This window comes from Gorilla gorilla, chromosome 21 (assembly GCF_029281585.2).
Source record: "Gorilla gorilla gorilla isolate KB3781 chromosome 21, NHGRI_mGorGor1-v2.1_pri, whole genome shotgun sequence".
In the NCBI taxonomy this organism is placed as follows: Eukaryota; Metazoa; Chordata; class Mammalia; order Primates; family Hominidae; genus Gorilla; species Gorilla gorilla.
In genome coordinates this window covers 68656077-68670860 of record NC_073245.2, presented here as the reverse complement: position 1 = coordinate 68670860, position 14784 = coordinate 68656077, and the positions used below count along the sequence as shown (strand labels likewise).

Genomic DNA, 14784 nt, shown 5'->3' with positions numbered 1-14784 from the left:
TCCCTGAAGTCTGTTTGTATCATCAGGCATGAAAACAAAGAGCTTTACAGGTTGAAGTGCATGCTGGAGATTTTTTTCATTAAGCCCTTTAATCACAGAAAAGGAAGCTGTATCCCAGAAAAATGACTTGCCCTATTACTTACCAAGTCAGTAACAGAGCTGAGACTGGACTCTCTCACATTGCTCTTCCTAAGGAAAACCAAAGTGTAAGCAAAGATAGCGTTCTCTGAATAAGCCAAAAAACTGAATTATACTCAAGTTCTTTAACTTCACAGAGAGCGGCCGGGCACGGTGGCTCACGTCTGTAATCCCAGCACTTTGGGAGGCCAAGGCGGGCAGATCAGAAGGTCAGGAGTTCAAGACCAGCCTGGCCAACATGGCGAAACCCTGTCTCTCCTAAAGATAGAAAAAATTAGCCAGGCATGGTGGCACGCGCCTGTAATCCCAGCTACTCAGGGGGCTAAGGCAGGAGAATCGCTTGAACCTGGGAGGCGGAGGTTGCAGTGAACCGAGATCGCGCCATTGCACTCCAGCCTGGGCGGCAGGGTGAGAATTTGTTTCAAAAAAAGAAAAATTCATAGAGAGCAGAGGAGCAAAGATAAAGAGCTAAAGGTGATCCAGCTATAAAAACCTGACTTCTAGAACAAAGCACTAAAGAAAGTGTGAACAGTACCAAAGTCATAACTGCTGTTTGAGAATCGATGTTCAAATGTGGGAAATGTTCAAAGTAAGTTCCAAAAAAAATAAACTAGCTTATCATTGTATACAAAGTTTATTTCAGAAATCACGTATCTTAAAAAAAAAAAGCAAAACACAGAGGGTATAAGTTCGTATCCTGACCAGATATTATTCATTATTTGAATGGCAGAGTGTTGTGTGGTACAATTAACGAGATGCAGATACTAAGTCCATATAATATTCCTGGCATTTACACCAGGCTCACAACATTGTGACCTTTAAAAAGCAAAAAAAACCAAAAACCAACCAAACAAACAAACAAACCTACAAAAAATGAAAAAAACAGCTACTTCTGAAACACATAAAAGTATCTTGATCTTTTAAATACAGCTCCTGAAACTACAGATCCATTGCTGAGACTACTCGAAAAACTGTAAAACATAGGCATTATTTTAATTCGTGAACAACTGAAAAGATTCAATGGAGTGCCATGTGGTCATTTTAGTATGTGAGTCAAAGCAGAGTAATAGGGAAACATTAAATCTCTCCTTTACAGTTTAATAGGTTGAAAGCAAAAGGAAAGTTTGAAAAAAGAACAGGGGAGGTTTGGTTGGTAATGTTTTTGGTAGAACTGGTTATCCTTGTTCGTATTTAGTAGGTGCCTTTTAGTCTTACGAGAGTAGCACCCACAGATGGCCAAGTTCAAATATCAAAGAATCAGAATGCAAAGTACAACTGGAAATTTACACTCACTATGCACCAAAAAATATGGCTCTTTGGAAATCTGAGCTAAAACCCTGTGATGTAACATGTTAAGATGCTTAAGACAATTTTACAGATCAAGGAGTTAAAATGATCCTCAAGGATGACTGAAGCAGAATGTTTACGCAATAACTTCAGTAACTTCCTATGATGGGGCCGCGCGTGGTGGCTCACACCTGTAATCCTAGCACTTTGGGAGGCTGAGGCGGGTGGATTACCTGAGGTTGGGAGGTCGAGACCAGCCTGACCAACATGGAGAAACCCCGTCTCTACTAAAAAAAATACAAAATTAGCCGGGCATGGTGGCGCACGCCTGTAATCCTAGTTACTCGGGAGCCTGAGGCAGGAGAATCGTTTGAACCCAGGTGGCGGAGGTTGCAGTGAGCCGAGATCGCGCCATTGCACTACAGCCTGGGGGACAAAAGCGAAACTCCGTCTCAAAAACAAAACAAACAAAACAAAACAAAACTTCCTATAATATAAAGCAATGACTTTTACTTCAATCTATTTACTATTTTTATCAAATGATCCCAGATTATATTTCTAGGTACTCCTATGCAGATCATAAGGTATTTGTTTTTTGGGATAAATATAAAGCAAAGTTTATGTTTGTACAAGGGGAGTTCAGAGTTCTCTGACTCTGCTAGTGCTGAATCCAGAGAAGTACTGTCATGTTCTAAAAAGCTTCAGGAAGGCTGGGCGTGGTGGCTCACGCCTGTAATCCCAACACTTTGGGAGGCTGAGGCGGGCGGATCACGAGGTCAGGAGATAGAGATCATCCTGGCTAACATGGTGAAACCCCGGCTCTACTAAAAATACAAAAAAAAAAAAAAAAAATTAGCCGGGTGTGGTGGCGGGTGCCTGTAGTCCCAGCTACTTGGGAGGCTGAGGCAGGAAAATGGTGTGAAACCAGGAGGCGGAGCTTGCAGTGAGCTGAGATCACGCCACTGCACTCCAACCTGGGCGACAGAGCAAGACTCTGCCTCAATTAAAAAAAAAAAAAATTCAAGAAAAAGAAAACTTGTATCAATTGGTTAACTGCATAAATCTTCTGAGAATGCAGTTACTATGTGCCTCCATGATGAGAAGTTAGTTCATGCTGAGAACTGAAGATTTAAAACCACCTAAGAAAGAGGTCAATCGATACGAATCATTCGTGAAGACAGGCAACACCTGAGAGCAACAGCAGGCTGACCTAATTTAATTAGATCGGATATATTTTCAATTGTTTCTCATGAAATCATAATCTTACCAGAAATACAGTTACTAAAGACAAGTATTGCAGATATTGAAGGATAATGTAGGGAGTATGTTGAAAGATACTGTTCCTATAAATTGTCAGGAAAAACTGGCCATTAATTTTACAGAAGTGAAAAATATATAACAATAAAGTTGCAGATCTGAGCTTTATTATCAGAATAACGTCATTTCAGGATAGAATTGAGGGATTCTCGAAAATGCTTTTGATAATGGCATAAAACTCTGGAGTCTCAGAGCTGCATGCCTACTTATCTGTTCAAATATATCTGGAAAGGAAATACACAGAGGGTTTAGCAGAATAAGCAAGAAAGTTGACAAAAGAACCAAATGAAAATTCCTCATGTCAAAAGCACTTTAATGCCCTATCCTCCTTCAATCAAGAGATCAAAAGAAACGGCAAGTCCTGTACTTACAAAACCGATGAAAATCACACTGTAATAATCAGTGAATGTAGAACTGCACAGATCTGTGTTTCCAACTTTTTCCACCATGATTCTACATCAAGGTAAAAAAAGATTCTTTTATACAAATCCAAGAAGAATGTGGACAGAGGTGGCAGCAAAACTGTCAAGGATGGTGCACGGACTTACGACTGCAGCTGAGACAGGACGTCGGGGAGGAGGGTACAGTCCTAGAGAAGGAACCCTACGGAGAGGGTGGCTCAGTCGGTGGTCGATCTCCGGTACCAAAACCGCGCTCTGAAGTCATCGCTGCACGTCATGAACCCGGGGTTGGTGGGGGAGTGCACTATGCAGCGTACAATATTGTTGTGCCCCAACGACAGCAGGTTTCTCCGCTCGGCTGTCCTCGAGTCCCAGCAGCAAAGACTGATGGTCCTCTCGTCGGGCAGCAACACATAGTCCTCGGTGTGGTTAAACACAGCCTGTGTCCGGTGCACCTGGCGTCCACTTAAACCCGCGCCTGCCACAGAGAGCAAGAGGGATAGCTTTCTAAGTCCACATCTTAGACCCTCAGAACGTTCTAGCATTCAATGTAAAAGCATTTTAAACCTGTTGCAGTGATACACCTGGTACACTTTCAGAAACTCTAAAAAAGTACAAAAAAGAAAATCAAACCAGGCACAGTGGCTCACGTCTGTAATCCCAGTACTTTGGGAGGCTGAGGAAGGAGGGCTGCTTGAGCTCACAAGTTCAAGACCAGTCTGGGCAACAGGCAACAGAGCAAGAGCAAGACTGCATCAGGAAAAAAAAAAAAAAAAAAAGGGAGATCACCAGATCACCTGAAGCAATACTGTTACTGTCCTAATGTACTTCGAGGCATAAAAAAACACATTTTAAAAATACATATAAAATTGGTGCCACTATATTTTTCTATTATAGTTTTAACCAACTTTATGGTGAGTACATTTTTCCATGTTTTTTACTAGATGCAAAGTGCCTCATGTTTAGAAGCCCCATTACTTATTTAACAATTCTTTTGTGTGTCATCTATTTTTTTTTTTTTTTAGACAGAGTCTCACTCTGTCGCCAGGCTGGAGTGCAGTGGCGTGATCTCGGCTCACTGCAACCTCCGCCTCCTGCGTTCAAGCGATTCTCCCGCCTCAGCCTCCCAAGTAGCTGGGACTACAGGCGCACGCCACCACACCCAGCCAATTTTTGTATTTTTAGTAGAGACAGGGTTTCACCAGGTTGGCCAGGATGGTCTTTATCTCCTGACCTTGTGATCCACCTGCTTCGGCCTCCCAAAGTGCTGGGATTACAGGTGTGAGCCACCATGCCCAGCCTATTTAACAATTCTTTTACTTCCTGACATTTAGTTTCTATCAATTATAAGTAATGTTGTAATGAACATCCTTTGTCAGAAAGCTTTATTTCCTTAGGAGTAAATTCCTAGAAACAGAATTACTGAGACAAAATATATGAATATCTACTTTCCAAAAGGAAGCCTTTTTATGACTATAAATTACATATTTTATGTTTAAAAGTACCAAATAAAGTATAAAAAGGAAAATAAAAACTGCCTGATAATTGCACCCATCAGAGGTAACAGTCAATACTTTGGTGAATACTCTTTCAAAATATCTAAGTGTTATGTGCTCACTTGTAAATTCTCTCTTTTTTTTTTTTTTTGAGATAGAGTCTTACTCTGTTGCCCAGGCTGGAGTGCAATGGTGTGATCTCGGCTCACTGCAACCTCTGCCTCCCGGGTTCAAGAGATTCTCTTGCCTCAGCCTCCTGAGTAGCTGGGATTACAGGCATGTGCCACCACACTCAACTAATTTTTGTATTTTTAGTAGAGATGGGGTTTCACCATGTTGGCCAGGCTGGTCTCAAACTCCTGACCTCAGATGATCTGCCCACCTTGGCCTCCCAAAGTGCTGGGATTACAGGTGTGAGCCACAGCCCCTGGCTTCATTTGTAACTTCTTTAAGTCAGAGCATTTGTCATATACTATTAATATTCAAGCATATGTAGTGCAGATCTGTAAAGACAGAATACAGCTTAGTGGATAAAAACACAAAGTCTGTGTGGTCAGATGTGGGTTCAACACTAATGTGACCCTGGGCAAATTACTTAACATCCCTCAGCCTTAATTTTCTCATCTGTTCCATGGAATAGTTACAGAACCTACCCCATAAGGCTGTGAGGATTAAGAATAAGAGAAGGCACAGGAGGCTCTGGAGTGCGAGTGCTCAGCCCATGTTAGCATGCATACTTATTTTTAAAGGTGTATGTTGTCCATGGATGCGTAACAGATTTCCTCAGTGCTTCTTATTGGACATCTATGCTGTTTCTAACTTTCAGCCACTCCAAATGATGTTGGGAAACACATCCTTTTATGGGCATGTGCATGTCTGTCCAATTACCTCTTTAGGTTGAATTTCTAAGAGTAGATATAGTGGGTCAAAAAGCGTGTATTTAAAATTATGATATGACACCAAACTGTGCTGAAGTATTTTACCAGCTGACTCTGACCAACAAAATATGATTTCCCCAAATCTCTATCAATAGTAGATAATATAAATCTTTAAGACTCCTGAAATCTGATTAACAAAACCAGGTCCCCATATTCATTTCTTGGGTCTGCAGCAAGGCTGGCCACCTTTTCTTACATTTCCTGACCATTTTTCTCTTCTGCAGCCCCGTCCTTTGGCTCCTTTTTTCTCGAGTTTGGACTCATCTTTTTCCGATTTGAGTTCTCTTTATAGATTAAGGATGTTAACTCAATGTCTAACATCTGTATGTATGCTATAACTATTTTCCCCCAGTCCTGTATGTTATTTATATTGTTTTTAATTTTTTGCATCCCAATTTCTAAAGTTTTGATAGTTTTTCCCTTTTCATCATTTCAAAAACCCTCTGAATTCTAACTAATTATTATTATTATCATTTTTTGAGACGGAATCTTACTCTGTCGCCCAGGCTGGAGTACAGCAGCGCAATCTCGGCTCACTGCAACCTCCGCCTCCCAGGTTCAAGCTATTCTCCTGCCTCAGCCTCCCGAGTAGCTGGGACTACAGGCGCTGGCCACCAAGCCCAGCTAATTTTTGTATTTTTCGTAGAGATGGGGTTTCACCATATTGGCCAGGCTGGTCTCGAACTCCTGACCTTGTGATCTGCCCACCTCAGCCTCCCAAAGTGCTGGGATTACAGGTGTGAGCCACCGCGCCGGGCCCAAATTCTAACTAATTATTAAAACTGGGAACAGAAATCTTAACATGCTGACATGACAGGGGCTTGACCTGTGAAATGAGAAAAAAGGAAAAGGGGAATCTGTGCATAAATTCAGCATAATCACATTTTTGAAAAACCACACTGCTATTCCCCACTAAAACAAGCCAATCAACCTCATACTATTATAAAACACCCAAAACATTCCTAGAGCAAATATATAAGCTCTTGTCAGTAGGCTGGTGTGTATCTGTCCAGATACAGCACACTCCTTAAAACAGTTATAACTTCTATAGGGGGAGTACTTTCACATTTACCCTGATCACTTTTGTATCTTCTTTTTGCAACAAACACAACTATTATAAAGTAGTTCTTTATAATAAATACTTTTCAGAACAACTTTATACAAGTGTTTCAATGAAGTCACCAAGAATTATGATAAAAATGGCTCTTCCTAAGATTTGCTAGTGGTACCAGAAGCCAGAAAGATGGCTGGGGAAGGGAACTTTGGCTACTATGAGACAAATCTAAGGCAAGTTATGCTGCCCCCTAGTGGGTCAGATGTCACTGACTCTTCAATGCAAACTTAAACAGTCCAGTCCCTTCCAATACTGTTTTCTTGTGATTTTTTTTGAGTTATGCTCATGCCAATTTTAGTGTATGATACAAACATATCTCACAATGGAAGAAACAATCAGAAATTTTCTGGAGGTTTTCTACCAAACAACAGTCTTTGCTGCTACAAGGAACAGAAAAAAGTGTTTTAACATTCATTATCAAATAACCAGACTTGGGCCCCACTAGTGATAGGATAAATTTAAATAGATTTCATTATAAAAAGACTCCACAGGCACTACTGTTACCAATGAGACCAACACAGATAAATGAGAATTCAATGGATGCAATTTTTTTCTGTCTGCTGAGCCTACTTTATATCTGCATTCAGAATTAATGTGGTTTCCTTTGCGGGCTAGCTCTGCTCTCTTAGGAATGGGGTAAGATCTTCCCTCTCAGCCATTCTTTCGTGAACGCATATATTAATAATACTGAGATCTACTATTGGAAACTTTTCTCTGGATTGCTTTCACATTTCTGTGGGAAGAGGGCAGGCCAGTCTACAGATGGATCACCAGGTTCTCAAATGTTACTTGCATGGAGTCCAGCCCTAGTCCACAGTGTGAGGTGCTTAGAAGAGCAAAGAAAGCACAGTTCTATTTCCAAGTCGTGTAGCCTTGGCTAAATGACTTAACCTGTAAGTCTTGGTTTCCTCTTATCTAAGAAAGGGTAACATCTGCCTTGCTCAATGCATAGATATTGTGTTGCTCTATTGTGAGGTCGTAAAAGAGAGTTCTGGAAAGTGTAAACACTACAGAAATGTTAAGTAACATCAACTTCTCACATACCCGTGTATCTGACCAGTGTTCGTCCCGTTGATATTTCCCAAAGTTTAGCTACAGAGTCTTTTCCACTTGAGAGAATGTATTTAGAATTTTTGGAAAAAATGGCAGAACAAACTTCAGCACCGTCATGTGCTTTCTCAAAAGTCGTGATGCATCGATTTGAAACACCATCCCATAATTTGATGCAGCCGTCCTTGCTTCCAGTTACGTACATATTGGCACTAGAATTGTAATTAACGGAACATATAGCATCGGTGTGTTGATCTTGAGGATTGCAAGAGACAAAACATTGAAAGGTGTTGATATCATAAAGGCGAAGAGTAGGATGCTGAGTTCCGACAAGTATAAAGTCTCCAGAAGGATGAAAAGAGATGGAACGTAACATTTCAGCTTCCTGTTGGGACAGAGACATTAACACAAGTGACCAACTGGTGAACAATTAAATCCAGAGGAAATGTGGAAAATATCTGGCTGATGAAAAGAATCTATAAAACAATTATTAGATATTACACAGGTATCATAAGAAAAAAAGTGCTTTCTGGAACATATGAAAGTATTTTTTGAATAGATTTCCAAAACTAAATATTTACTGGTTATATTATTCCAAAAACTACAGAAGTGAGCTTCATTATTTACAAATGAACACTGAGTAAACTAAGGATGGAGTATTATCAGACAATGACACATTCATGCATGGTTAACTGAAGTACAACCTGTACATAAGAGCTTCTTTAATTTGCTCTAGGGCTGCAAATATTGAGTGAAAAATTAAGTTTATTATTATTTTTTTCAGACAGGGTCTTGCTCTGTCGCCCAGGCTGGAGTGCAGCGGCATGGTCACAGCTCACTGCAGGCTCAACCTCCTGGACTCAAATGATCATCCTTGCCTCCGCCTCCTGAGTAGCTGGGACTATCAGCGCGTGCCACCATGCCCAGCTGATTAAAAGAATTTTTTGTAGAGATGAGGTCTCACTACATTGCTCAGGCTGACCATAAACTTCTGGGCTCAAGTGATCCTCCCACTTTGGCTTCTCAAAGTGCTGGGATTACAGACATGAGCCACTGCAACCAGCCTAGTTTAATTACCAAACAGACAGAAGCCACAACTAAAACATTAGTATTTCTGCAACGCATATTCAAAATAGGGTACCGAATGTCACCTTGCCAGGAAATACTTAATACTTTCAAATGAAATTTTTTATTTATTCCTCTAAGTTATATATTAGTGAAGCTGGTCATGTTTTGTTTATAACAGGGATCTACAACCTTTAGAGAGTGATATGGATTCCAAACCCTCCAAAGGGTCAGATTATAAACTCTGACCAGCCAGAGGGAGCAGGTACATGATAGCATGTGATCTATGTGCCAACAAAATCTGATCCATGTGCCATCGGGCATGCATCCTGGTCTGTACGCATCTTACAGGATAATCACTGAGACTACTTTTAAAAAGAGAATAGTTGTACAATAGCTCATTGTATTTAAGAAAAAGTGTAAAGCTCCTTTCTAAAGATTCCTACCTGAATGTATTTGAAGGCTCTTTTTGCTGATGGTTTGGAATAATCAAATAATTTAAGAGTATAATCCCTTGAACCAGAAGCCAGGATCTGTTCTGTTGGGTGGAAAGCGAGGCACGTGACTTCATCCACATGGTCATAAAGAGTTCGAATCACTGGGTGGTTTTCCATATTTTGTTGTGCGGTCTCATTCATCATGACCTAGACCAACAAGAAGAGATGCTCAAGGCACAGAATGTGTCTGAATCCAAGTGCACAATCCACCACTGTAGCAAACTAAAGCTGGTTTCAACCATACTCTCATTTTTCCAAAAATGAAAAACAGAAGGCAATCAATAAGTATGTGACTGGAATTTTTACCTCTATTGGCATGGCACTTTTGGCCAACATCCTCTCTGTATCAAGTATCTTTATCGAAGCATCAGCAGACCCAGTAGCTATTAACTGTCCATCTCTACTATAGGTAGCTACACGGCATGGTCCTTTATGTGACGTGACATAGCATGTTTCGTACTCAGAAGCCTCTGGGGACATAGTCTGAACATCTGCATCAAATTCCAGGTCAATCCCTGTGCCAGGGGCAACAGTATCTGAACGACCAATTGCATACTGAACTGCGGTGTCATCATTTTCCATTCCTGAAAGAAATCAAAATTAAGGGTGTAACAAAACAAGTGTTTTTTTTAAAAAGGCCAAGATAAAATTCTAGATCCAAACTGGAAAGATGCTCACCAGTGTCAACTTCCTATTTCTTGGAGTCGCGTGACACCTAATACTTTACAAAACTGTGTATTTTGCCCATGCTATTCAAAGTTCACCACGCTGTGAGGCCACGTGGGTTGCTGGAAGGTTAGGCTCCAATAGACAAAGTCAATTCCCCAGGTTCTTGCCTCCAGAGTTTACTACTTTATCTACAACTACAGAAACTCAAAAAATAGCAGTTCTGTAGTTAAATTATCCATTTTTTTCCATTCCGAATTTTAATATTTTTAGGGTTGAGATATATTAGCAGCTCTGATGCTCGTTAAGTTAGCTACATTGTTAACATGAATGCTAGTGAAATGTTTTTGAAATAAAGTTGTTATTTTAAAAAAACTGGTTTATCAAGAATATGCATTTAAAATTTATAAATAACTTGACAAATCAAATAATATGTTGATTAGTAGAGGAAAAATTAACACTATGGATGAACAAGAAAATAAAAACGACCTTGAATTTTACCACCCAGAGATAATAACTGTTAACGTATTGGTATAAATTCTTAGGGATCCTTCCCCATGCACGGCTGTTTCATTTTTCAAAACAGTAATAGAGCAATGCTGTGTAACATGTTGTGACTCACTTGTTCACTTAATCAAGCAGAACAAAAGTGTACCTTGGCTAATCAATATTCATCTATATAATTATGTTATAGTATTCACTTTTATGGATATTTAAAAATTTACAGCTAATTCCATGTTGTTGGCATTGCAGTTTGTCCATTTTATTTCCCCAGGAGAAATGCTCACAATTGGCACTGCCAAGTCAAACGGTATTAACATGTTTGGTAATTCAATATTTTATTGAGTGCTTTCTATTATTAGCCAGGTAGGCTCCATGCTGAATAATACAAGGTCCTGATCCTTACTCAACTTGTAGTCTTTTTTGACAAGGGGGCAGCAGTAGGTGGGAAGTGTGGAGGTAAGGATCCTATGGGAAACAGCCCAAATGATAAAGGAAATTTCAAAACAACTGTTATAAAAAATGGGATCGCTATGGCAGGGTAACCAGAAAATGCACGAAAGGGTTGGATTATTTTAGGAGGGGTTAAGAGAACTCAGATGACATTTGATGTAAAATCTGAAGGCAGTCAGTAATATGTCTGACAGAGTGTTCCAGATAACGTGTACAAAGACCCTCAGGCCAGAACCAGCTTAAGGTCTTCATAATCTGAACTTTGCTTACCCCTTACTTACTGAGCTACTTCCTGAACTCACGCTGAACTACTTAACTGAAGTACCTGGCTCATACTAGGTACTGAAACAAAACAAGAATAATCTTGAAAAATTCTGCCATATGAAAACATCTAAAACCTTGCCATGAGACGTATGGATTTGTGTTCACAATCTACCGAGTTTGATGAGATGCAGGAGCTGCTCCGAGGGTGCACACACAGACTGAGGCTTGATTTCATTGATGAGGCCATTGGCGATGCTGATGTAGCCGTCATATAGCAGCTGGCTAATGATCAGCTTGTAGAGCTGCTGGCGGTCCTTCAAGCCCACTTTGGTTCTGTACATCTTGGAGAAAAGGAAGACAGTTTCCCTGCCAGCTGCAAAAACGGAAAATGGACGGTGAAGGGTACAGGCTCTAGTAAATCACAGAAGCAACATAGGACTCTTTGGTCAGACTTAATCTTGCAGGACTCAAATCCCATCTCTACTAGCTGCATTATCTTTGGTCAGTGACCTCATTTCTCTAAGCCTGAGGTTCTTCAGCTGTTAAGTTACTGGAAGTTAAACACGGTGGTGCATATAAAGCCCTGAGCACAGTGCCTGGCATACAGAAATTGTTCAAGTCATGTTAGCCAATGTTTACGGTACAATCTCTCACCAACTTTTCTTCTCCACCAAACTAGCTACCTATGATTTTTGTTCTTTATTGCTATCCCAGAATCTTCCATTTCTTCTGTTAATTAAACATTGACTGGTACCTGCAATATGCAAGATAGCTGCTATTTTGTCAAGACCTAGACTGCTGGTTCCACTAGCTGAGCTGTATGTTTACTAATCTTTTATGTTCATTCTCAAAACCTGTTTTAAGGCAACTGAGCTTGTTACTGTAATTATATAATCTAATTAGACAGTAAATCAAAATATGAAGCAAAAAAAAGCAACTGTACTACAAAAACTCAACCGAGTTAAATGTGTTAGAAAGGCTCAAAGGTGAGCTGCCCAATAAAATATTGCCAATCAAGGTCAAAACAATAAAAATGAAAAAAAAAAAAAAAAACAGTAAAAATCTGGAAGGATTGTGCATGCACTGACTTACAAGTGTCTAAGTTTTCCTTCAGTCTTAGGAGACAAAAAACTGTAAATGGTTTCTGGCTTATTCAAAAAAGAACTTAAACTGTTGAACATGATAATTTGCTTACCAAAAATCAATGCCTTTATGTATGTGTATGTTCGGACCAAGATTAAAAGGCTACAGGTGTCTGGGGACAGCAATAAAGAATAAAAGTGACCTCAGAGCCTGATTTCTTTTTTCTTTTTGACACGGAGTCTCGCTCTGTTGCCCAGGCTGGAGGGCAGTGGCGCGATCTCGGCTCACTGCAACCTCCGCCTCCTGGGTTCAAGCTGTTCTCCTGTCTCAGCCTCCCAAGTAGCTAAGACTACAGGCGCCCGCCACCACACCAGGCTAATTTTTGTATTTTTAGTAGAGATGGGGTTTCACCATATTGGCCAGGCTGGTCTCGAAACTCCTGACCTCAGGTGATCTGCCTGCCTCCGCCTCCCAAAGTGCTGGGATTACGGGCGCGAGCCACTGCGCCTGGCCCAGAGCCTGATTTCTTACACACTGTATGACACTGATGGTGTTAATAATAACCAATAACATTAAGCACTTCCTGCATGCCAGATACCGTCATGCTAAGTACTTTGGAAGCATCAGTTCACTGAATAAAATCATTCAATGTATTCAAGTATATGAAGTAGTACATGAACATAGTAGGTCTATGCTTGAGTAGAAAATCCTGGGACACAAATAAAGATGATGAAATGGGTTCAAGGAGGTCAGGACACCTACTCAAGGTAAAAAGTGGCTGAGTTACTTGTCCAAGGTTAAAGCACACCACCAGAATTGCCAACTCCAGATCCCTGAGCTTAACCACTGAAGGAGTTCAGGAAACGCCAGCCCAAAACAAGATGCTTTGGCGGGCTGATTACCTTGAACTGAGGGCACCTGGAGAACAGCAGGCGGGAAGAGGCTTTCCCTGTGCTTTCCTTACCTGCCTAAAGTCTGACCCTCCAAAAATACCTCAATTGTCACAAATCCTTATAAACCAGGGAAGATTAACTCGGATCACATGAGAGATTAGAGGCTCACACCACCCAGAAGATCACCTATTCTGTCTGCATAACAAACTTGATTCACCATACATTTCCTCCGTTCACCGTCCCATAACTTGTGTTAGAGCTGCTCCCCGCCCCCCGCCCCCCGCCCCCAATCCTCTATTCATTCCTTTCAGTAGCTCAGGATGCCATGTAGGCTTTAATCATCTGACTTCAACTTCTTCGTCTCGTATTTTGTGGGATTCCTGTACGTAATTAAATATCGTTTTTCTCCCATGGACAATGTTCAGTTACCCGAAAAAAATGGGATATTCTTAAGTACCAATAAAGAATGAAAATCACAAGTGGGTAGCCTGGCAAAGAAAAGTTGATGAGAGATTCTACTGCTAACGTTGGTTTAATATGACTCGAATAATTTCCGTATGCCAGCTCAATGCTTTACATGCACATCCTGTTTACCCTGCAGTAATCTGTTAATTCGTCTTATGTCAATTTAACTCTTAGTCCTAATAAGGTACCTGGAAGGATGGAGGGAAGCCATTTTTGGCTCCCCTACACCACTGTTCTATCCGGTCTCTTCACTTCTGAGCACATCCCGGGTGTACATACACACACACACACACACGTGTGTATATGTGTGTGTGTATATATATTTTGTGTGTGTGTGTATATATATATATATATTTTTTAAGTGGCCCAGCCCTAACTTCTCAACTCCCACAGAACGTTCACTCGCCAGGTAAACAGAAGCCTAATTATCCCCAGTTTGCAGGTGAGCACACGAGGACAAGAACCCGATCCAGGACCGGATACATCGCAGTCGGAAAGGCTAGAACACAGACGCCCCCTCACTATATGCGCCGCGACCATCTGGATGCAGAGGCGAACTAAGGACTGGGTGGGAATGGAAGCGAGGCCCTTCGAGAAGAGGACGGGGGTGCAGGCCAAGCCGGGCAACTTAGGAAACACAAAGTAGAGGCGCATGCCACCTTGCTAACTCTCGACTCTTCCAGTCTCGCCCCAGTCGTTTCTGTGGTTTTCTCTAAACGCCCCAGCCGACCGCACCAGCTACTCTCCCCGTCCCCAGTACCAGCTGGTCCGGTTCTCTCGGTATCCCGCTCTCTCCCGGAAAAATGGAGGCGCGAATCCTGCCCAATCTACCGCTCCGAGCGCACGTTCACTGCGCACGCTGAAAGGGCGCCAAGCCGACCGCTGCGCTATCGATCGGTCCCCCTCCCTCTTGCTTTTCTCGCCATCTTACTTACTGGCACGTTCAAAGGTTAGTTCACCTCCTCGGACTTTATCTCCAATGCGTCAAGCTTGACGTCAAGGGGCTGTTGCCTCACCGATAAATGGCCGACCGCAGAGAGCACCCTGCGGCTGGGACTGCCACGGGTCTGGCTGGCCGTTGGCTCCACCACTTCCGGGGTCTTAGGGAGCAAGTGCGCCTGCGCGCGGTGTGCGCCCTTAAACGCGACTCAAGGCG

The 14784-nt window shown here is 41.6% G+C and overlaps 1 protein-coding gene across 3 annotated transcripts; it reads right to left on the bottom strand.

The window, feature by feature from the left end:
• Positions 1 to 753: 753 nt before the first annotated feature.
• CSTF1 (cleavage stimulation factor subunit 1) lies at positions 754 to 14779 on the bottom strand. 3 transcript variants are annotated; one of them, XM_019017245.4, is made up of 6 exons: positions 14564 to 14779; positions 11360 to 11560; positions 9610 to 9887; positions 9253 to 9450; positions 7736 to 8126; positions 754 to 3621 (listed from the first exon to the last, which is right to left on the bottom strand). In XM_019017245.4, the coding sequence occupies exons 2-6, from the start codon at positions 11526 to 11528 to the stop codon at positions 3362 to 3364; spliced, it is 1296 nt and encodes a 431-aa protein (XP_018872790.1). In that variant the 5' UTR covers positions 11529 to 11560; positions 14564 to 14779; the 3' UTR covers positions 754 to 3361. The 3 variants fall into 3 exon arrangements, with proteins under 3 accessions (XP_018872790.1, XP_018872788.1, XP_018872791.1); XM_019017243.4 differs by having other exon boundaries at positions 14389 to 14573; XM_019017246.4 differs by lacking the exon at positions 14564 to 14779 and adding an exon at positions 14288 to 14512.
• Positions 14780 to 14784: the final 5 nt, after the last annotated feature.

Coding starts and splice junctions, on each gene's coding strand:
- CSTF1 (XM_019017245.4), bottom strand. CDS start 11,528: ATGTACAGAACCAAAGTGGGCTTGAAGGACCGCCAGCAGCTCTACAAG. Junction 9,888..11,359: donor CCTGCATCTCATCAAACTCG/GTAGATTGTGAA, acceptor GATTTCTTTCAG/GAATGGAAAATGATGACACC. Junction 9,451..9,609: donor AAAGTGCCATGCCAATAGAG/GTAAAAATTCCA, acceptor TTGTTGGTCTAG/GTCATGATGAATGAGACCGC.